This window comes from Trachypithecus francoisi, unplaced genomic scaffold (assembly GCF_009764315.1).
Source record: "Trachypithecus francoisi isolate TF-2019V2 unplaced genomic scaffold, Tfra_2.0 Lachesis_group12, whole genome shotgun sequence".
Taxonomy (NCBI): domain Eukaryota; kingdom Metazoa; phylum Chordata; class Mammalia; order Primates; family Cercopithecidae; genus Trachypithecus; species Trachypithecus francoisi.
Genome location: NW_022681457.1, coordinates 26,671,656 through 26,694,412, shown reverse-complemented (window position 1 = coordinate 26,694,412; position 22,757 = coordinate 26,671,656). Strand labels below are relative to the sequence as shown.

The following is a 22,757-nucleotide window of genomic DNA, read 5'->3' as shown; positions in this document are numbered from 1 at the left end:
AAACTACCAGCACATAGCCAGGCAGGACTTTCCCTTCCTATTTTATGGTTGCTGTTGTTGTTATTTTAACTTTGGGCCATACTTAATAGCAAGTGTGCTCTAGTGGAAAGAGTATACTCTTTGGCCATTGATATGGTTTGGATGTTTGTCCCCTGAGGTGGGGCCCGGTAGGAGGTGATTGGATCTTGGGGACAGATCCCTCATGAATGATTTAACACCACCCCCTTGGTAATGAGTGAGTTCTCACTCAGTTAATTCACATGATATCTGGTTAAGAGTCTGAGACCTCCCCCACCCCCTTGTTCCTGCTCTCACCATGTGACACACCTGCTCTTCCTTCACCTTCTGCCATGATTGGAAGCTTCCTGAGGTCCTCATCAGGAGCAGATGCTGGAGCCATGCTTGTACGGCCTGCAGAACCATAAGTCAATTACACCTCTTTTCTTTATAAATTACCCAGCCTCAGGTATGACTTTAGACCACTGAAAGGACGAACCCACACAGAAAACTAGGACTGAGAAGTGGGGCATTGCTTTAAAGATAACCAAAGACGTGGAAGCATCTTTGGAACTGGGTAAGGAGCAGAGGTTGGAAGAGTTTGGAGAGTTCAGAAGAAGACAGGAAGATGAGGGAAAGTTTGGAACTTCTTAGAGACTGGTTAAATGGTTGTGTAGCCCTGCTCAGCCTCAGGACACTGCTCCCCACATCCTAGCTGCTCCAGCTACAGCCAAGGCTCAATGGGCCCCAGGTACAGCTTGGGCCATGACTCTGGAGGGCACAAGCCATAAGACTTGGTGGCTTCCATGTGGTGTTAAGTTTGCAGGTGCACAGAATGCAAGAATGAAGGAGGCGTGGTAGCCTCTACCTAGATGTCAGAAGATGTATTGAAAATCTGGGTGCCCAGGCAGAAGTCTGCTACAGTGGTGGAGCACCCACAGAAATACTGTACTAGAGTAATGCCAAGGGGAAATGTGGAGTTGGAGCCCTCACACAGTTTTCACTGGGGCACTGCTTAGTGGAGCTATGGGAACGGGGCCACTGCCCTCCAGACCCCTACATGGTAGAACCACTGACAGCTTGCATCCTGAGCCTGGAAAAGCCAGAAGCACTCAACTCCAACCTGTGAGAACAGACAGGTAAGTCACGGAGGTTGGGCCTTGGGAGCCCACCTTTCACACCAGTGCGCCCAGGATGTGGGACATAGAGTCAAGGCTTGGGTTGGAGCTTTAAGATTTAATGCCTGCCGGCCGGGCGCGGTGGCTCAAGCCTGTAATCCCAGCATTTTGGGAGGCCGAGACGGGTGGATCACGAGGTCAGGAGATCGAGACCATCCTGGCTAACACGGTGAAACCCCGTCTCTACTAAAAAATACAAAAAAATTAGCCGGGCGAGGTGGCGGGCGCCTGTAGTCCCAGCTACTCGGGAGGCTGAGGCAGGAGAATGGCGTGAACCCGGGAGGCGGAGCTTGCAGTGAGCTGAGATCTGGCCACAGCACTCCAGCCTGGGCGGCAGAGCGAGACTCCGTCTCAAAAAAAAAAAAAAAAAAAAAAGATTTAATGCCTGCCCTGCTGGATTTCAGATTTTCATGGGGTCTATTACTCCTTTCTTTTGGCCAGTTTCTCTTTTTTGGAACAAGAATGTTACCTAACACCTAAACCGCCATTGTATCTTGGAAGTAAATTATTTTTATCTTACAGGCTCATTGGTGGAAGGAACTCATTTTCTTTTTTTTCTTTCTTTTTTTTTTTTTTTTGAGACGGAGTCTCGCTCTGTCGCCCAGGCTGGAGTGCAGTGGCCAGATCTCAGCTCACTGCAAGCTCCGCCTCCGGGTTTACGCCATTCTCCTGCCTCAGCCTCCCGAGTAGCTGGGACTACAGGCGCCCGCCACCTCGCCCGGCTAGTTTTTTTGTATTTTTTAGTAGAGACGGGGTTTCACCGTGTTAGCCAGGATGGTCTCGATCTCCTGACCTAGTGATCCGCCCGTCTCGGTCTCCCAAAATGCTGGGATTAAAGGCTTGAGCCACCGCGCCCGGCCGGAACTCATTTTCAAATGAGACACGGGGCTTGGGACTTTTGAGTTAGTGTAGGAATGAGTTAAGACTCTGGGAGACTGTTGCAAAGGCATGATTATATTTTGAAATGTGAGAAGGACATGAGATTCGGGGGCCAAGGGCAGAATTATATGGTTTGGGTGTTTGTCCCCTCCAAATCTCATGTTGAAATATGATTCTCAATGTTGGAGGTAGGGCCTGGTGGGAGGTGATTGGATCATAGGGGCAGATTCCTTAGCCCCATCTCCTGGGTGATAAGTGAGTTCTTGGTCAGTTAGTTCACATGAGATCTGGTTGTTTCAAGTCTAGGACCTTCCCCCACCACTACCTTCTTGCTTCTCCTCTTGCCATGTGACATGCCTCCTCCCCCTTCACCTTTCACCACGATTGGAAGCATTCGGAGCCCTTCATCAGGAGTAGATGCTGGATCCATGCTTGTATAGCCTGCAGACCCTGAGCCAATTAAGCCTCTTTTATTTTCTTTTCTTTCTTTTTTTTTTGTTTCCTTCTGATTCAGTCTTCATAAACTGCTTTTCTTTATAACTTAGTCAACCTCAGGTATTTCTTTATAGCAACACAAAAGTGGCCTAACACAGCCCACATATACACCTGGGTAAGAATCTTGGCTTTGCGTTCAATGGCTGCATAATTTTGGATCAATCACTTAGCCTCTCTGAGCCTCCATTTTCAGCATCTATAAAATGGGATACTGGGCCGGGTACGGTAGCTCATGCCTGTAATCCCAGCACTTTGGGAGGCCCAGGCGGGCAGATCACAAAGTCAGGAGATTGAGACCATCCTGGCTAACACTGTGAAACCCCATCTCTACCAAAAATACAAAAATTAGCCCAGAGTGGTGGCATGTACCTGTAGTCCCACCTACTCAGAAGTCTGAGGCAGGAGAGTCGTTTGAACCTGGGAATTGGAGGTTGCAGTGGGCTGAGATTGCATCACTGCACTCCAGCCTGGGCGACAGAGCAAGACTCCTTCTAAAAAAAAAAAAAAAAAAAAAAGGGCTGTCGGGGCAGGGGTGGGGGAGTACTATACAAAATATCTCACAGGGATATTTTGAGGATTAAAAGAGATAATGAATGTAAGGTACCTAACACATAAGAAGTGCTGAACAAATTGTTAATTTACCTAAATGAAAAGTTACTATTATCCTAAGTTCTTAGATGACATGTACAGCTTAAGCACTGAAGGACACTGTAGACAGTCTGACAAGCAGAGAGAAAGAAGAATGTGTGAAACTCCCTGGTGCGTATATGAAGAAAACAAAATCTACAAGAACTAAAACAACTGGAAAAATAGAAGATCAAGGCTACTTTGCAAAAGACCACTCAGTCAGACATCTCCCTGGCATAGTGCCAAGCTCAGAACAAGCACCACACAGCCTGCAGTTATGAAACATTCATGGCACAGAGCCATCGGGTAACCCAGGTACCATCCTATTCCTCGAGGCCAGGCTTCGCTGGCATCAGAGTCAGGAAAGAATCAGGAGTTTAATCCATTCAATTATTCAATAAACGGCTGGGTTCAGTGGCTCATGCCTGTAATCCCAGCTCTGTGGGAGGCCAAGGCAGGTGGATTGCTTGAGTCCAGGAGTTCAAGACCAGCCTGGGCAACATGGCAAAACCCTGTCTCTACAAAAATTACAAAAAAATTAGCCTGGCATGTTGGCACGTTCTTGTAGTCCCAGCTACTCAGGGGGCTGAGGTGAGATTACATGAGCCCAGGAGGTTGAGGCTACAGTGAGCTGTGATCGCACCACTGTATTCCAGCCTGGATGATAGAGTGATATGCTGTCTCAAAACAAAACAAAAACGAAAACAAACAAACAAAAAACACCCAAACTTCAATAAGCATATGGAGCACCTAGTATATTCCAGGTACTGTGCTTAGCTGCTGCCCATACAGAGTAGAAAAAGACATACAGTCGCTGCCCTCAAGCAGCTCACAGTCTAGTAGGGAAGAAAAGAATACAAATATTCACAAGGCAGTGGTATAAGTACACAAATGGTAGGCGCGGAGTATAGCGAAGGCACAAAGGACTGGAGAATATCTCAAAGAAATGATGCTCTTGTTTCTAAAATCTTACATTTTGACTTAAAAAGCAAGACTTGAGACTCTGGAGATGGGAATCCTCATCCCTTCCTGCTTCTCTTTGGTTTTACACAAATATTTTAACCTATTTGAGCATTGGTGTCCCCACAGAGCTATGTGTTTCTTAAGGTTTGGGCAGTGACGTCAGCTCTCTGTGCCTGAGATTCCTTCTCTGTATAATGAGGGTAGTAATAAAACCTACCTCACAGGATTAAGTGGTATCATGTTTGTAAAAGTATTCAGAATAATGCATGAATAATAACAATCCACCTGCTAAATAAGATAAATGTAACTATCCTATTGTTTCTGTCACCAGGCTCCCATCATAAAACCTGTGATTTGTTTATCCACAAAGGGAATTCTTCCAGTATCCTGCTTTCTTTATTGTTCTCTGCCATAGGGAAATGCATGTACATGGATCATACTCTAAACCTTGTCATTTTCACCTTTTCTTTTTAGAGACAGTCTGTCACCCAGGCTGGAGTGCAGTAGCACAATCATAGCTCGCTTCAGCCTAGAAGCCAACCTCCAGCCTCAGCCTTCTGAGTAGCTGGGACTACAGACATGTGCCACCATACACAGCTGACATTTTGACTTTTAACAGAAGGCAATTTATTTTTATGTTTACTTAGGGAGTACCCCCCAATTCCTAGTTTGTACAAAGCTATTTGTAAAATATAAACTTGTAAATATGTCAGTTTTTCTGATAAAGGAAATAAATGAGTCATAAAGTAGTGGGTTGGAATAACATGGCTATTTAGAAATTAAGTGAACCAATTTCATTCCTAAAACAAACATATTTTATTCAGATGTTTCTTAGTTAAAGTAGCAGTCCTTGGATATTAAACAGGTAGTCTCTATTTAACATTAAATAAATGGGTGGAGGTAGGGAAAGCCTTTGCATTGAGTAGCTTAAGAAAGAATCTGTGAGGCTGGGCACAGTGACTCATCCTGCAGTCTCAGTTCGGGAGGCTGAGGTGGGAGGACCCCTTGAGCCCAGGAGTTGGAGACCAGCCTGGGCAACATAACAATACCCCATCTCTACAAAAAAAAATTTTAAATTAGCCAGGCATGGTGGTATGTGCCTGTAGTCCCAGCTACTCAGGAGGCTGAGGCAGGAGCATTGCTTGAGCCCAGGAGGTCAAGGCTGCCAGTGAGCCATGATTGCACCACTGCACCCCAGCCTCAGCAACAGAATGAGACCCTGTCTCTAAATAAATAAATAAGACTGTGTATGTTTCAAGAAGGTTATAATTATATTATGGCAGGAGAGAAAATCTGTTAAAATGTAAATAAGGCTTTGTCTTCATTTCTAGATTTTCCCATCCTTGTGTTTACCCAGTGAATAAAATATTGCTCTGCACTCTCTTCCTGTCTTCAATAGCCCTTCCATTTACCATCATGGAATTCTTCTCCAGGGTTTCACCATGGAGTCATCTAGCCATCTTGACAAGGACAGCCCCTCTATCTTCAGCCTGAGTTTCGCTGGAGTATGGGAGTCTGGGATTGGGCTGCTCCCTGAATCTGTCAGGAGCCCTAGTCCCCTGCCATAGCCACCCTCAGATTCCAGCCTTCCAAAATCCTGATCTACTGACCCAGTCTCTGCAACTATACGAGGGCTCCAAGTTTCCATTTACATTTGAATTGCCCACTGGACTAAAAGCTCTTCTCTGAATCTCCATCTACTTATCTGAGTCCTGACACCCTACTTAGTTCTTTTGTTCGTTTTTTTTTTTTTTTTTTGGTAAGAAACGGGTCTCGCTCTGCCTCCCAGGCTGGAGTGCAGTAGCATGAGCACTGCTTACTGTAACTTTGAACTCCCAGGCTTAAGCAATTCTCCCACCTTAGCCTCTGGAGTAGCTGAGGCTACAGGCACACACCATCATGCTTGGGTAATTTAAAAACAATTTTTTTTTTTTTGAGATAGGTTTCCTTCTGTTGCCAAGGTTGATCTCGAACTCCTGGCCTAAGGAAATCCTCTCTTCTTAACCTCCCAAAATGCTGGGATTATAGTCCCATTGAGCCCAGCTCCCACTTAGCTCTTGCTGGAATCCACCTCTTCCTAGTCGTATGACTTACAGCAACTAACCTAATCTTTCTGAATCTCCATTTTCTACTTCTTAGGCTGTTGCAAGGACAAAATGAACTGCCAAAGACAGACAGACATTGGTGTAGATACAGATAAGGATATGGATAGAGGTATGCTGATGTTCAAGAAACATTAGTTTTTCATCCCTATATTTACAAATCTCAGCTTCTGGTGCTATGTCCATTACTTCAAGCCTCCTTCACTTGCCATGAAAGCTTGAGTCTGCCATTCCTTCACAGACATTCTCCTATGTGTCCACCATTCCCATGCCATTCTTTCTCTTTTTCATTCGTAGCCTGTACCGCTGAGGTCCCTGAAAGCACTATGGCTGAGCCAGCACAGCTCACAGCAGACCCATCTGCTTGGATCATCTTTCTTTCTCTCGTTCTTCATCCCTATCCCCACAGCACCCATACTTCCCAACCATCCTTGATACTCAAAGTTTGGTCTGAGGGCCAGCAGCAGTATCACCTGGGTGCATTAGAAATGCAGTATGTGATGCCCCACTCCAGACCTGGAATTCTGCATTTCGACAGGGTTAACATTCCTCCTCCAGGAATCTTTCTCTGATGTCCCTGTAGTAAGTTAGAGGCTCCTATGCCATGCTCCATCCCACAGGAATCAGCCTGCCGTAGAACCAAAGAAACTCATTCCTGGCCGTGGGACCCACATGTGCAAAAGACTACAGGCTAAAAATATCCTAGAGCATGTGGTATATGGATTAATCTATCCCCTCCACTGCAATGATTTTTTTTTTTTTTTTTGAGACAGAGTCTCACTCTGTCACTCAGGCTGGCGTGCAGTGGTGTGATCTCAGCTCACTGCAACCTCTACCTCCCTGGTTCAAGTGATTCTCCTGCCTCAGCCTCCTGAGTAGCTGGGATTACAGGCATGCACCAGCTGTCTTTGGCTAATTTTTGTATTTTTAGTAGAGATGGAGTTTTACCACGTTGGCCAGGCTAGTCTCAAACTCTTGACTTAAGGTGATCCGCCTGCCTCAGCCTCCCAAAGTGCTGGGGATACCGGTGTGAGGCACCACACCCAGCCTCCACTGCAATGATTTATGTACATATTTGTCTCCCTTACTCATCCATGAGTTCCTTAAAAGCAGGAACTGAGTCCTGTTGATCTTTGTATTTCCAATACCTCATATAATGTCAGGCATAGAGTAGGTGTCCAACAAGTACACAGATAGGACAGCAACAAGAAGATAGGCTTGGAAAGGGATTTCTTCTGGGCTTAGTTCATTGTCCATCAAACTGGTATCTTGAGCTTTCTTCTAGAGCAGTAGGATAAGACCACTAAGAAAAAAAAGTTTTTTCAATTAAAGGAAGAAATTACAAATGATGGGTAGGTTTCTGGGTGCTCTGTAAGCTATCCTTTTTAAAAATCCCTCAGAAATATATTTCACTGGTAACAGTAAAAAAGATGAGGAGGAAGACGTTCAGAGGTGGCTGAATAGTGAAGAGTGAGCATATGTTTTTGGTTTTACTCCCGCTCCAGTTTCAACTCCAAAGGCACGCATGTATTTCCCTGGAGACACATGTGACTTAGTTACAGCCCTTGTGCTACATTTCTTTTGTCTATAGCACAAGGGTAAATGCCTCTTATGCTCATTTCTGAGAAAGGAGCCCAAGTTCAGCTGGTTTGTCCTTGTTACGTTAGCTGAAGTTGAGAGAGCCTTAACTCCCACCTCCTTTACCAAAATTCTATAGAGATTATGAAATTTAGAATCAAACAGAGATTAAAAGTCCTCTAGTCTGCCAGTCTCCAACTTGCACCCTTTGGCTCTATTAGCATTATTGCAAAAAGTCCACAAATCTATGTAGGCATTTAGCATTGGGTTCAGGCTGAATAAAGGTTATGTCTTGCACAAATAGATTCTATTTTTCAAGTGGTAAGTGGCTTAGAACACTGACTCTAGAGCCATAAAGCCTGAGTTGAATCTCAGCTCCACCAGTACTAGTTGTGTGCCTTGAAGCAAGGCACTTTCTGTGCCTGTTTTCTCATTGGTAAAACAGGGATAACTATGCTTATTTCACAGAATTACATGAGCTAACACTTGTATAATTTTCATCATAGCATCTGGACTATCATAAGCACTATATAAATGCTAGCTAAACAAAACAAATAAAAAAATCAGCTAGGCATGGTGGTGTGTACTTGTAGTCCTAGCTACTTGGGAGGCTGAGGTAGGAGAATCACTTGAGTCCAGGAATTTGAGGCCAGCCTGGGTGACACGGTGAGACTCCATCTCTAAAATAAATAAATAGACTTCAACTAGATCATCTAAGAGAGAATACTGAGATTCAACAGAGAAGTGATGAGAAGCATGGAAAGCAAGTAAGCAGATGGAAGCAAGACAGTCTGATTGGCTGGGATCAGCTGGGAGTCAGGAAAAGCCCCTTGATATGGGAAAAGGGTAAGAAAGAGCCCCAGGGCTCCACATTCCCACCACAGCCTTTTATAGTCTTAGCTATAGGAGAACCCCACAATCCACATGGGCCTTGAGACTAACATAGGGAGCTGCCTAAAGACTGCACAGAGGGCCGGGCGCGGTGGCTCAAGCCTGTAATCCCAGCACTTTGGGAGGCCGAGACGGGCGGATCACGAGGTCAGGAGATCGAGACCATCCTGGCTAACATGGTGAAACCCCGTCTCTACTAAAAAATACAAAAAACTAGCCGGGCGACATGGCGGGCGCCTGTAGTCCCAGCTGCTTGGGAGGCTGAGGCAGGAGAATGGCGTAAACCCAGGAGGCGGAGCTTGCAGTGAGCTGAGACCCGGCCACTGCACTCCAGCCTGGGCGACAGAGCGAGACTCCGTCTCAAAAAAAAAAAAAAAAAAAGACTGCACAGAGGCCGGGTGTGGTGGCTCATGCCTGTAATCCTAGCAGTTTGGCAGGTCGAGGTGAGTGGATCACCTGAGGTCAGGAGTTCAAGACCAGCCTGGCCAACATGGTAAAACCCCATCTCTACTAAAAACACAAAAATTAGCCAGGTACAGTGGTGGATGCCTGTAATCCCAGCTACTCGGGAGGCTGAGACAGAAGAATTGCTTGAACCCAGGAGGCAGAGGTTGCAGTGAGCCAAGATCGTACCACTACACTCCAGCCTGGGCAACAAGAGCAAAACTCAGTCTCAAAAAAAAAAAAAAAAAAGCACAGAGGCATTGCTCCAGAGAGGGAACATACACAAAGTCCCACAGGCATCCATGTCCTAAGCAGCTGCAGCTTGGTGCTATTCTGAGAACCAAGCTCCCAGAGGTCTGCATCCTGCCCTGGGGTCTGGGCTGCTGCTGCCATCACTGGGCTAATGTGGGAGAGGGGAGGCTGGGCAGTCCCATGCACCCCAAGGAAAATTCCCACTGCTGCTGCAGCAGAATGCTGTGGGACCAAGGCATGAGCAAATTACACTGCCCGCAGTTACCTGCCTTGGCCGCTCCAGCAGAGATGGGCTCCACCTTCGACGGTGGCAGGCCCACAGTGTAGTCACCATTGCCCACATCTGAGCCACGCTGCCCATTCCTATTGCAGCGAGCACCTGAATGCACTACCAAGGGGGCCTGAGGACATGTCTATCAGCCTGGTCTCCTTCCACCAGTACTCAAGTATGTTATCCAGAGGTTGGGTCAACCCAACCTGCCAATACCACTACAGCTATCACCCAACTGCATGCATCACCAGAGGGCCAGGGGACTAGCCTGCATAACCTGTCACAGCCACTACCAACACCACTATGGACCTCCTGGACTCCAGTGGGTTTGTTCCATCACTGCTACTGCCATGGCCCACAGCATACCAGCTGCCAAGGGGCCTGAGAATTTGCACATATGCCCAACACACTGCTCGGCCCACCACTACTGCCACTGGGGCTCAAACACTGGCCCACTTGGCACCCTAGTTCCAGCAAAACCTAACCACAGACTCCAGTGATAACCACACCTAGAGCCACCAAAAACGCATGGATGCCACTGATGCCATTTACAGCTGAAGAAACACAGCCAGGCTGCGTGTGGTGGCTCACACTTGTAATCCCAGCACTTTGGGAGGTCAAAGTGGGTGGATCACCTGAGGTCAGGAGTTTGAGACCAGTCCGACCCATATGGTTAAACCTCGTCTCTACTAAAAATACAAAAATTAGCTGGGCATGGTGGTATGCGCCTGTAGTCCCAGCTCCTCAGGAGGCTGAGACAGCAGAATTGCTTGAACCCCTGGGAGGCAGAAGTTACAGTGAGACAAGATCGCACCACTGTATTCCAGCCCGGGTGACAGAGTGAGATTCCATCTCAAAATAAAAAAGAAATCACATAGCCCACATGCTATTGCATGCACCCCAAATCAAGACCAACCAACAACACCCTATCTAACCAAAAACATATACACATCTTCAGGGAAAAGTCTTCCCCTACAAAGCAATTTCAAAAAATTAGAAGTGACAATTATACTAGATATGCAGATGTCAATGCAAGGACACAGGAAACATGAAAAAGCAAGGAAATATGACACCACTAAAGGAAAACAATAATTCTCCAGCAGTAGATCCCAATAAAAAAGAAATTCATGAAATATTGATTTTAAAGAACCTTAGTGAGTTACAAGAGAATTCTGAAAAAGAATACAGAGAAATCAGAAAAACAACTCAGGATATGAATGAGAAATTTACCAGAGGGATTTTTATAAAGAACCAAACAGGTCAGGCATGGTGGCTCATGCCTGTAATCCTGGCACTTTGGGAGGCTGAGGCGGGTGGATCACAAAGTCTGGAGATCAACACCATACTGGCTATTGGTGAAACCCCATCTCTACTAAATAAGCAAAAAATTAGCCGGGTGTGGTGACGGGCGCCTGTAGTCCCAGCTACTTGGGAGGCTGAGGCAGGAGAATGGGATGAACCCGGGAGGCAGCGCTTGCCGTGAGCAGAGATCGCACCACTGCACTGGAACCTGGGCGACAGAGGGAGACTCAGTCTCAAAAAGAGAGAAAAAAAAAAAAAAACAAACAATGCTTAGAACTGAAGAATTCATTTATTTAAGGAAATACAAAATACACTTGAAAGCTTCAACAATAGCTCATACCTGTAATCTTAGCAATTTGGGAGGTGAAGACAGGTGGATTGCCAGAGCTCAGGAGTTTGAGACCAGCCTGGGCAAAAATGGCAAAACTCTGTGTCTACTAAAGATGCAAACAATTAGCTGGGCATGGTGGCATGCACCTGTAATCCCAGCTATGCAGGAAGCTGAGGCACAAGAATCGCTTGAACCCAGGAGGTGAAGGTTGCAGTTAGTGCAGATCATGCCACTGCAGCCTGGGTGACAGAATAAAACTGTGTGTCTCAAAAAAATAAAAAAAGAAGAAGAAAGAAAGAAAAGAAAGCTTCAACAATAGACTAGATTGCCAGGTGCAGTGGCTCACGCCTGCAATCGTGAGGCTGAGGCAGGTGGATCACGAGGTCAAGAGATTGAGACCATTCTATCCAACGTGGTGAAACTCCATCTGTACTAAAAATACAAACATTAGCTGGGTGTGGTGGTGCGTACCTGTAATCCCAGCTACTCAGGAGGCTTAGGTAGGAGAATCACTTGAACCCAGGAGGTGGAGGTTGCAGTGAGCCGAGATCGTGCCATTGCATTCCAGCCTGGGCAACAAGAGCGAAACTCCGTCTCAAAACCAAAAATAGGCTGGCATGATGGCACATACCTGTAGTCCTACCTACTCAGGAGGCTGAAGTGGGAGGACCGCTTGAGCCTGGGATGTCAAGGCTGCAGTGAAGTATAATTGTGCCACTGCCCTGTAGCCTGGACAAGGCAAGAAAAAGACCCTATCTTGAAAAAAAAAAAAAAAAGAAAAAATAAAAGAAAAGAAAAAAGAATAAGCAAAGTATTCACGATATTTGAGACAACATAAAGCATCTGAATATTCTAATTATTGATGTCCCTGAGGGCTAAGACAGAGTAAAAGAATTAGAAAACCTATGTAACTAAATAATAAATGAAAATTTCCCAAATTTAGCAGGAAATTTAGACATCCAGGTACAAGAGGCTCAACGATCCCCAGGAAGATACAATGCAAAGATGTATTCTCCATGGCACATTATAGTCCAGACTGTCTAACAAAAGACAAAGAGCAAATATTAAAAATGGCAAGAAAAAAGCATCTAGTCACCTATAAGGGAAACTACATCAGACTAACAGTGGATTGCTTTCCTTTTTTTTCTTTTTTGTGAGACAGGGTGTCACTCTGTTGCCCAGGCTGTAGTGCAGTGGCATGATCACTGCTTACTGCAGCCTTGGCCTGCCAGTCTCAAGCGATCCTCCCAAGTATCTAGAACTACAGGCATGTAGTTCTAGTTACTACATGCAATCCCACCAAAGTGCTGGGATTATGGGAGTGAGCCACCACACCTGGACATGCCAGTCTATTTTTAAAAAATTATTAGTAGTAAAGATGAGGTCTTACTATGTTGCTCAGGCTGGTCTCAAACTCCTGAACTCTGGCTTTTCACACCTGGCTAATTTCTTAATTTTTAGCAGAGATAGGTCTCAGTATGTTGCCCTGGCTGCTTAACAATAGGTTTCAGAGCAGAAATCTTATAGGCCAGAAGAAAATGAGATGATATATTCAGAGTGCTGAAAGTGAAAAAAAAAAAAAAAAAAGCCTGTCAGGCAAGGATACTATATTCAGAAAAATTATTTTTCATTAATGAAGGAGAAATAAAGTATTTCTCAGACAAACAAATGCTGAGGGTTTTGGTTGTTTGTTTGAGACAGGGTCTCACTCTATTGCCCAGGTTGGAGTACAGTGGCATGATTATAGTTCACTGTAGCCTCAACCTCCCAGGCTCAAGTGATCCTTCTGCCTCAGCCTTTCAAGCAGCTGGGACCACAGATACACACCAACAAGTTTGGTTAACTTTTAAATGTTTTGTAGAGATGGGGGTTTGGCTTTGTTGCCCAGGCTAGTCTCAAACTCCTGGGCTCAAGGGATCCTCCCACCTTGGCCTCTGAAAGTGTTGAGATTACAGGCATAAGCCACTGCACCTGGCCTAAGGATATTCTTTTTTTTTTTTTTTTTTTTTTTTTGAGACAAAGTCTTGCTCTGTCACCCAGGCTGGAGTGCAGTGGCCTGATCTCAGCTCACTGCAAGCTCCGCCTCCCGGTTCACTCCATTCTCCTGCCTCAGCCTCCTGAGCAGCTGGGACTACAGGCACCCGCCACCTCGCGCGGCTAGTTTTTTGTATTTTTTAGTAGAGACGGGGTTTTACTGTGTTAGCCAGGACGGTCTCGATCTCCTGACCTCGTGATCCGCCTGTCTCGGCCTCCCAACGTGCTGGGATTACAGGCTTGAGCCACTGCACCCGGCCTAAGGAGATTCTTTATTGGTACACTGGCTCCATAAGAAATGCTCAAGGGAGTCCCAAACCTGAAAGTAAAAGGATGACATTTACCATCATGAAAACATACAAAAGTATAAAACTCACTGGTAAAGCAATCACACAAAGGAGGAAGAGAAAAAGCTCAAATGGTATCTGTACAGATATCCACCAAAGCACACAAGAAACAGTAAGAGAGAAAGAAAGGAACAAAGAATATATAAAATAGCCAGAAAACAATTAACAATATGACAAGAACAAAGCCTCATATATCAATAATAGCCTTAAACATAAATAGGTGAAATTCTCCACTTAAAAGATACAGAATAGCTAAATGGATTAAAATAATAATAGTAAGAATACAGGATTTAACAGTATGCTGCTTACAAGAAACTCACTTTGTAATCCCAGCACTTTGGAGGCCACGGTGGGTGGATCACCTGAAGTAAAGAGTTCAAGACTAGCCTGGCCAACTTGGCAAAACCCTGTATCCACTAAAAATACAAAAATTAGCCCAGCATGGTAGCATGCTCCTGTAATCCCATCTACTCAGGAGACCGAGGCATGAGAATCACCTGAACCCAGGAGGCAGAGGTTGTGGTGAGCCAAGATCGCACCACTGCACTCCAACCTGAGTGACAGAGCAAGACTATATATTAAAAAAAAAAAGAAACTCACTTTGTCAGTAAAGACACATACAGACTGAAAGTAATGGGATGGAAAAATATATTCCATGCAAATGAAAACTAAAAGTGAGCAGGAATAGCTACACTTATATGAGACAAAACAGATTTTAGGCCAGACACAGTGGCTCACACTTTTAACCCCAGCACTTTGGGAGGCCAAAGTGAGAGAATCACTTGAGCCCAGGAGTTCAAGACCAACCTAGGCAACACAGTAAGACCTTGTCTCTACAAAAAAGTCAAAAATTACCTGGTCATGGTGGCGCACATCTGTAGTCCCAGCCATTTGGGAGGCTTAGGTGGGAGGACTGTTTAAGCCCTAGAGATGGAGATTGTGCCACAGCACTTTAGCCTGAGTGACAGGGTGAGACCCCGTCTCAAAAAACAAAAAACAAAACAAAACAGACTAAGTCAAAAGTAGTTTGAAAAAAAAGAAAAAAAGAGAGAGACAAAGAAAGTCATTATATAATGATTAAGGGATCAATCCACGAAGAGGAAATAACAATTCTAAATATATATGCTCCCAACTCTGGAGCACCAGAAAGCAAATAATACTAGATCTAAAAAGAGAAAGATAGACTGCAATACAATAATAGACAGGAACTTTAAGACCTCACTCTCAGCATTAGACAGATCATCTAGACAGAAAAGAAAGAAAGAAACATTGGATGTAAACTGGACTTTAGACAAAATGGACCTAACAGAAATTTACAGAACATTCTAACAACTGCATAATATACATTATTATCTTAGTTTAGTTTAGTTTTGTGAGACAGAGTCTCACTTTGTCACCCAGGCTGGAGTGCAGTGACATGATCTTGGCCTACCGCAACCTCCAGCTCCTGGGTTCAAGCAATTCTCATGCTTCAGTCTCCCAAGTAGCTGGAATTACAGGTGCACACCACCACACCCAGTTAATTTTTGTATTTTTTGTAGAGATGGGGCTTCACTATGTTGGCCATGCTGGTCTTGTACTCCTGACGTCAAGTGATCCACCTGCCCTGGCCTCCCAAAGTGCTGGATTAGAAGTATGAGCCACCACGCCTGGCCAGAATATATATTCTTTTCCTCAGTACATGGAAGATTCTCCAGGATAGACCATATGTTAGGCCACAAAACAAGTCTCAACCAATTTTCCTTTTCTTTTTTTTTGAGATGGAGTCTTGCTCTGTCACCTAGGCTGGAGTGCAGTGGTGAATGTGGCTCACTGCAACCTCCATCTCCCGGGTTCAAGTGATTCTCCCGCCTCAGCCTCCCAAGTAGCTGGGAGCACAGGTACGTGCCACCACACCCGGCTAATTTTTGTATTTTTAATAGAGACGGGGTTTCACTATGTTGGCCAGGCCAATCTCAAACTCCTGACCTCAGGTGATCTGCCTGCCTCAGCCTCCCAAAGTGCTGGGATTACAGGCATGAGCCACCACGCCTGACCTCTCAACCAAATTTCTAAAAATCAAAATAATATCAAGCATCCTCTCAGACCACAATTGAATAAAATAAGAAATCAATACCAAGAGGAACTGTGAAAACTGTACAAAAACGTGGAGATTAAGCAATAAACTCCTGAATGATGAGTGGGTTGATGAAGAAATCAGGAAGGAAATAAAAAATTTCTTAAAATAAGTGAAAATGGAGTTACAACATACCCAAACCTGCAGGATACAGCAAAAGCTGCACTAAGAGGGGGCTTTTTTTTTCTTTTCTTTCTTTGTTTTTGTTTTTTTTTTTTTTTGAGATAGAATCTTGCTCTGTTACCCAGGCTGAAGTACAGTGGTGAGATCTTGGCTCACTGCAACCTCTGCCTCCCGGGTTCAAGTGATTCTCCTTCCTCAGCCTCCCAAATAGTTGAGACTACAGGCACACACTATCATGCCTGGCTAATTTTTGTATTTTTAATAGAAATGGGGTTTCACCATGTTGGCCAGGCTGGTCTCGAACTCCTGGCCTCAAGTGATCCTCCTGTCTCAGTCTCCCAAAGTGCTGGGATTATAGGCATGAGCCACCACATCTGGCCAAAAAAGAAAAATTACAAATTAACAATCTAACAAGGTACTTCAAGGAATTAGAAAAGCAAATACAAACCAAACCAAACATTATCAGAAGAAAATAAAGAAGGTAGTCATGGTGGCATGTACCTGTAGTCCTAGCTACTCAGGAGGTTGAGGCAGAATGATTGTTTGTTCCCAGGAGGTTGCAGTGACCTTTGATCACTCCACTGCATTCCAGCCTGGGTGACAGAGTGAGACCCTGTCTCAAAAAAAAAAAAAAAAAAAAAGATAAACAAAACAAGAAGTTGGTTATTCAGAAAGATAAACAAAATTGATAAATCACTAGCTAGGCTAACCAAGGAGAGAAGTCCAGAAAAACAAAATCAGAAATGAAAAAGGAGTTATTGCAACTGATGCCACGGAAATACAAAAGTTCTTTGGAGACTATTATGAACAAATAGACGCTGACAAACTGGAAAACCTAGAGGAAATGGATAAATTCCTGGAAACATACAACCTACCAAGATTTAATCAGGAAGAAATAAAAACCTAGAAGAGACAGATGAGTAGAGAGATTGAATCTGTAATGAAAAGTCTCCCAACAAAGAACAGCCCAGGACCAGATGGATTCACAGGTGAATTCTACTGAATGTACAAAGAAGAGCTAATAATGATCTTCCTGAAACTATTCCAAAAAAATTAAGAATACTTCCTAAGTCGTTCTTCAAGACCATTATCGCCCTGATAACAAAACCAGGCAAGGACATCACAAAAGAAAACTGCAGACCAATATCCCTGATGATCATAGATATAAAAGTCTCCAAAAAAATACTAGGAAACCAAGTCCAACAACACATTACAAAGATAATACAGGAGGCCAAGGCAGGATTGCTTGGGCAACCAAGCAAGTCCCTGTCTCCACAAAAAATACAAAAATTAGGCAGGCATGGTGGTGTGAACCATCTGTAGTCTTAGCTACTCAGGAAGCCGAGGTAGGAGGATTACTTGAGCCCAAAAGGTCCTGGCTGCAGTGTACCAAGATCACACTACTGCTCCTCAGCCTGGGCAATGGAGCAAGACCCCGTGTTTTAAAAAAAAAATCCATTTATTATTTTTTTAAATAGATAGTATAAAACAATTAGGTGAGATTTATACCAGGGATGTAATAATGGTTCAACATACGCAAATCAATAAACATGGTACATCACATCAACTGGATGAAAGACAAAAAACATGATCATCTCAATAGATAGAGAAAAAGCATTTGCTAAAATTCAACATCCCTTCATGATAAAAACTCAACAAACTAGGCATAGAAGGAACATATCTCAAAATAATAAAGGTCATATATGACAAAGCCACAGCTAACATTATACTGAGTGGGGAAAAATTGAAAGGCTTTCCTCTAAGAACCAGAACAAGACAAGGATGCCCACTTTTACCACTCTCATTCAATATAGTACTAGAAGTCCCAGCTAGAGCCATTAGGCAAGAGAAAGAAACAAAAGGTGTCCAGACTGGAAAAGAGGAATTCAAATGGTCCCTCTTTGCTGATGACATTATTTTATTTGTAGAAAAACCTAAAGACCCCACCAAAAACTCTTAGTTCTGATAAATAAATTCAGTAAAGTTGCAGGATGCAAAATTAATGTATACAAATTACAACCATTTCTATATACCAATAATGATCTAGCCAAAAAAGAAATCAAGAAGGCAATCCCACATATAGTATAATAGCTATCAAAAAAGTAAAGTATCTAGGAATAAATTTAAACAAGGAGGTGAAAGATCTGCAAGGAAAACTGTAAAACACTGATGAAAGAAAGTAAAAAGGACACAAATAAATGGAAAACCATCCCATGCTTATGGATTGGAAGAGTTAATCTTGTTATAATATTCATATTGTCCAAAGCAATCTACAGATTCAAATTAATCCCTAGAAAAACACCAACATTATTCTTTACAGAAGTAGAAAAAAAATCCTAAAAATCACATGAAACCCAAAAAGAGCCCAAATAACCAAAGCAATCCTGTGCCAAAAGAACATGACTTGAAGTCACATTTTCTGATTTCAAAATATATTACAAGGCTATAGTAACCAAAACAGCATGGTATGGCTAAATATAGACACATAGATCAATGGGACAGAATACAGAATCCCAAAGTAAAGCCACATACTTACAACCAACTGATCTTCAGCAGAGCTGACACAAACTTACAGTGGGGAAAGGATACCTGCTTCAATAAGTGGTGCTGAGATAATTGGATAGCCACATGCAAAACAAAAACAAACAAACAAACAAACAAAAAAAACTGGACCCGTATCCTTCACCATCTAGAAAAAATCAAGTCAAAAATGGATTAAAAGGTTAAATTTTTAAGACTCAAAACTATAACAACACAAGAAAGAAAACCCAGGGAAAACTCTATTGCACTCTGGTCTGGGCAAAGAATTTATGACTAAGACTTCAAAAGCACAGGCAACAAAACCAAAAATACACAAATGGGACTTAATTAAATAAAAGGCTTCTGCACAGCAAAATAAATAATCAACAGAGTGAAGAGACATCTTGTTGAATGGAAAAAAATATTTGCAAATTATTCATCTGACAGGAGAGTAACATCCAGAATAAATAAGGAATTCAAACAACAGGAAACAGCAACAACAACAACAATGAATAATTCTATTAAAAAGTGAGTAAAGGACATGAATAGACATTTCTCAAAAGAAGACATACTAATGGCCAACAGGTATATGAAAAAATGTGAAACTTCACTAATTGATATGATTTGGCTCTGTGTCCTTACCCAAATCTCACCTTGAATTGTAAATTCCATTGTCCCCATGTGTCAAGGGCGGGACCAAGTGGAGTTAATTGGATCATAGGGGGCCATTTCCCTCATGCTGTTCTCGTTATAATGAATGAGTCTCACGAGATCTGGTGGTTTTATAAGCAGCTGGTATTTCCCCTGCTTGCCCTCACTCTGTCCTTCTGCCCTGTGAAGAAGGTATCTACTTCTCCTTTGCCTTCTGCCATAATTATAAGTTTCTTGAGGCCTCCCCAGCAATGCAGAACTGTGAGTCAATTAAACCTCTTTCCTTTATAAATTACCCAGTCTTGGGTATTTCTTCATAGCAATGTGAGAACACACTAATACATTAATCATCAGAAAAATGAAAATCAAAACCATAATGAGATACCATCTTATTCCAGCCAGAATAACTGTTGTGAAAAGACAAAAATAACAGATGCTGATGAGGATGCTGGTGCGGAGCAAAGAGAACTTATACACTGTTGATGGCAATGTAAATTAATATAACCACTATGGAAAACAGTACGGATATTTCTAGAAAAACTAGAAATAGAATTAGCATTTGACCTGGCAATTTCACTACTTTACCAAAAGAAAAGAAATAAAGGTATCAAAGGGATATCTGCACTCATACGTTTATTGCAGCACTTTTTTTTTTTTTTTTTTGAGACAGAGTCTGGCTCTCTTGCCCAGGCTGGAGTGCAGTGGTGTGATTACTATTTACAATAGTAAAAATGTGCAATCAACTTGTGTCTATCAGTGGATAAATGGATACAGAGAATATTATATATATATACACAATTGAATACTATTTGGTCATTAAAAAAGAATGAAATCATGCCATTTGCAGCAACATGGATGGAACTGGAGGTTTCTTTTTTTTTTTTTTTTTTTTTTTTTTTTTTTTAGACGGAGTCTTGCTCTGTCGCCCAGGCTGGAGTGCAGTGGCCAGATCTCAGCTCACTGCAAGCTCCGCCGCCCGGGTTTACGCCATTCTCCTGCCTCAGCCTCCGGAGTAGCTGGGACTACAGGCGCCCGCCACCTCGCCCGGCTAGTTTTTGTATTTTTAGTAGAGATGGGGTTTCACCGTGTTAGCCAGGATGGTCTCGATCTCCTGACCTTGTGATCCGCCCGTCTCGGCCTCCCAAAGTGCTGGGATTACAGGCTTGAGCCACCGCGCCCGGCCTGGAGGTTTCTTAAATGACATAAGCCAGGCACAAAAAGACAAATATCACATATTCTCACTTATATGTGGAAGCTAAAAAATTTGATCACCGGGTGGTAGAGAGTAGAAAGACAGATAACAGAGACTGGGAAGTGTGAGTGGGGGCAGTGGGAGAGAATGAAAAGTGGATTAAAGGATACAAACATAAGTTGGAGAGAAGGAATAAATCCTACGTTTAATAGCAGAGTAGGGTGACTACAATGAACACAAATGTATTGACTCAGGTGATGGATACTCTAAATACCTCCGACTGGATCACCACACATTATAGACATGTAACAAAATTTCACATGTACTTCATAAATTTGTACAAATAAAGTTTTTAATTAAAATAATAAAGGTCATAATAAATGTGGTTGTAGTATTTATTAAAACTCTAACAAATAATTATATGTCCAAATATTTAGCATTGTATGTTTCCCCGTAGCCCGTAAGGACATAGGAGAGCCATGTCTGCCTTGTCCTCAGTGATTTCTGTGGTGCTAACAGAGTAGCTGGCACATAGTGTTTGGTAGATACTACTATGTGGAGTAGGCTCTTCACCTTTTTCCTCACCACATGCTCTTGCTCAGGAACCTACTATGGCTCCTTATTGCTTACTCTACTAAATTCAGTTTCTCTGTCTAACTATTAAGGCCTCAGTAACCTGGCCACATTTGACCTCTCTAGTTCACACATTCTCAACAGGGGTAATATCACGCCCAAGAGGGCAAATGTGGTTCTCAGGGGTTGGAAAAAATCTTACTTTTTAATAGATATAGCACACAAACAAATCTATCTATACTACACAACAGAGATACAATGTATCTGTGGTATTAACATTTCATTAGAGGAAGTGACTAGGAAAAATGTCTAAAAAGGTTCCTGGACAGGCAGCAATAATGAAAAAGTTTAAGAAAGACTGATACTGCCTTATTTGCCTCAAGAGAAAAGCACTCACTGCACAAGGGGTCAAGGAAATTATTTTGTCTTTGGTCCTTAGTTTTCCAGAAGTAAAATGAAGGGGAGTTACTTGTGGCCTCTGAGGCTCTTTTCTGCTCTGACAGTTGATCACCCAAGACTCAGGGGCTCCCCAAGAACACAGGTATGCTTGTGCTCCTTTCATTTGTGAATTTCATTCTCCCCACTGACCATTATTTCCTCCTGTCCATTTCCCTTCCACACATTCCCAGAACTTCTATTTTTTCCTCCTTTTTTTGGGGCCCCACCTTCTTCACATGAAGTCTCCTCTAATAACACTCCCATCTGCAATCCACGGAGATGGGGTTAGGGTATGTGAGCTAGGATTCAAGTGATGGGGGATTCCTCAAGGTCCTAAGAGATGGGGTTTCTAGCCAGTACCTAGCACAGTGCTTGGCATGAAATAGATGCTTAATAAGTATTTGCTGGGTGTAGAAAGTATGAATGAATAAATACATTATTTTTCTGAATCTCCCCCCTGTTTTCCTCTCCAATCCCTTCCACAATGTTGAAAGCAGCATACAAGTCAGGGAGGGGTCATCCTGGTTTGGGTTTCCCCAGAAGCAAACCATGAGACAAGCAACGGAGTGCAAGTTGTTTATTTGGGAAGTGACCCCAGGAAATGCTGGTAGAACAGTGAAGAAGTAAGGTAGGGAAGGAACAGATACCAGTAAAAATTGTGTTACCAAGCAAGTCATCACTAGAGGCAACCAGAGCTTAATTCTGCTGGAGAACTCCAGGAACCAGTATAGTTACCCCCACAAAAGAGGAAAGAGGAGAAGCCTTCGGGTCAGCTAGGTACTGAACGCACCAGGTCCTGCAGAGCGGAGAGTTAAATCCAAGGTCATGGCAAAACATCTGAAGTTCATTGCCAGGACTGTGATGGTAAGGGAAAGGAACATGGAAGGTGCATACAGGACCCTAAGCAGAATCCTCACTATGAATAGGCTGATTGAGGGCACTAAGCCTCGGCAGTACTATGAGAAGTCATGCTGCCGGCGACAGAGGGAAAGCTATGAAAGGTGCTGGTGGATCTACGGCATGGAAATGGCTCGCAAGATCAACTTTTGATGCGCAAGAATTGGGCAGACCCGTGCAGGGCTGCTGAGACCTGTGGATGCAACACCCAGTATGAAACCCTCATCCAGTTTTGTCTCTCTCTTCTTTCTACAATCCCGTTTCCTATTACCGTTCTCTACAAGAAACTCAATCACATGTTTGCGAGAAGGCCTCCACAGTAGAAACAATCCCATTGGTCAGCAGTGGACTCTCTTTTATTAAATGAAAGAAGAAACTGAGTCTGAAAGTAGTCTAGGAGTAGAATGGTGTTTGCCAGGGGCTGAGAAGGAGGCAATGAGGAGTTATTGTTTCACAGTACAGATTCAGTTTGAGAAGATGAAAACGTTCAGGAGATGGATGATGGATGGTGGTGGTGGTTACACAAAAAGGTGAATGTACTTAATGCCACTGAACT

General features: G+C 43.4%; 1 protein-coding gene across 1 annotated transcript; it reads left to right on the top strand.

The window, feature by feature from the left end:
* The first annotated feature begins 22,129 nt into the window (after window positions 1–22,129).
* On the top strand, window positions 22,130–22,354 carry LOC117093814 (28S ribosomal protein S21, mitochondrial-like). Its single transcript, XM_033229296.1, has one exon. It carries the CDS (start codon window positions 22,130–22,132, stop codon window positions 22,352–22,354), a length of 225 nt encoding a protein of 74 aa, XP_033085187.1.
* Window positions 22,355–22,757: the final 403 nt, after the last annotated feature.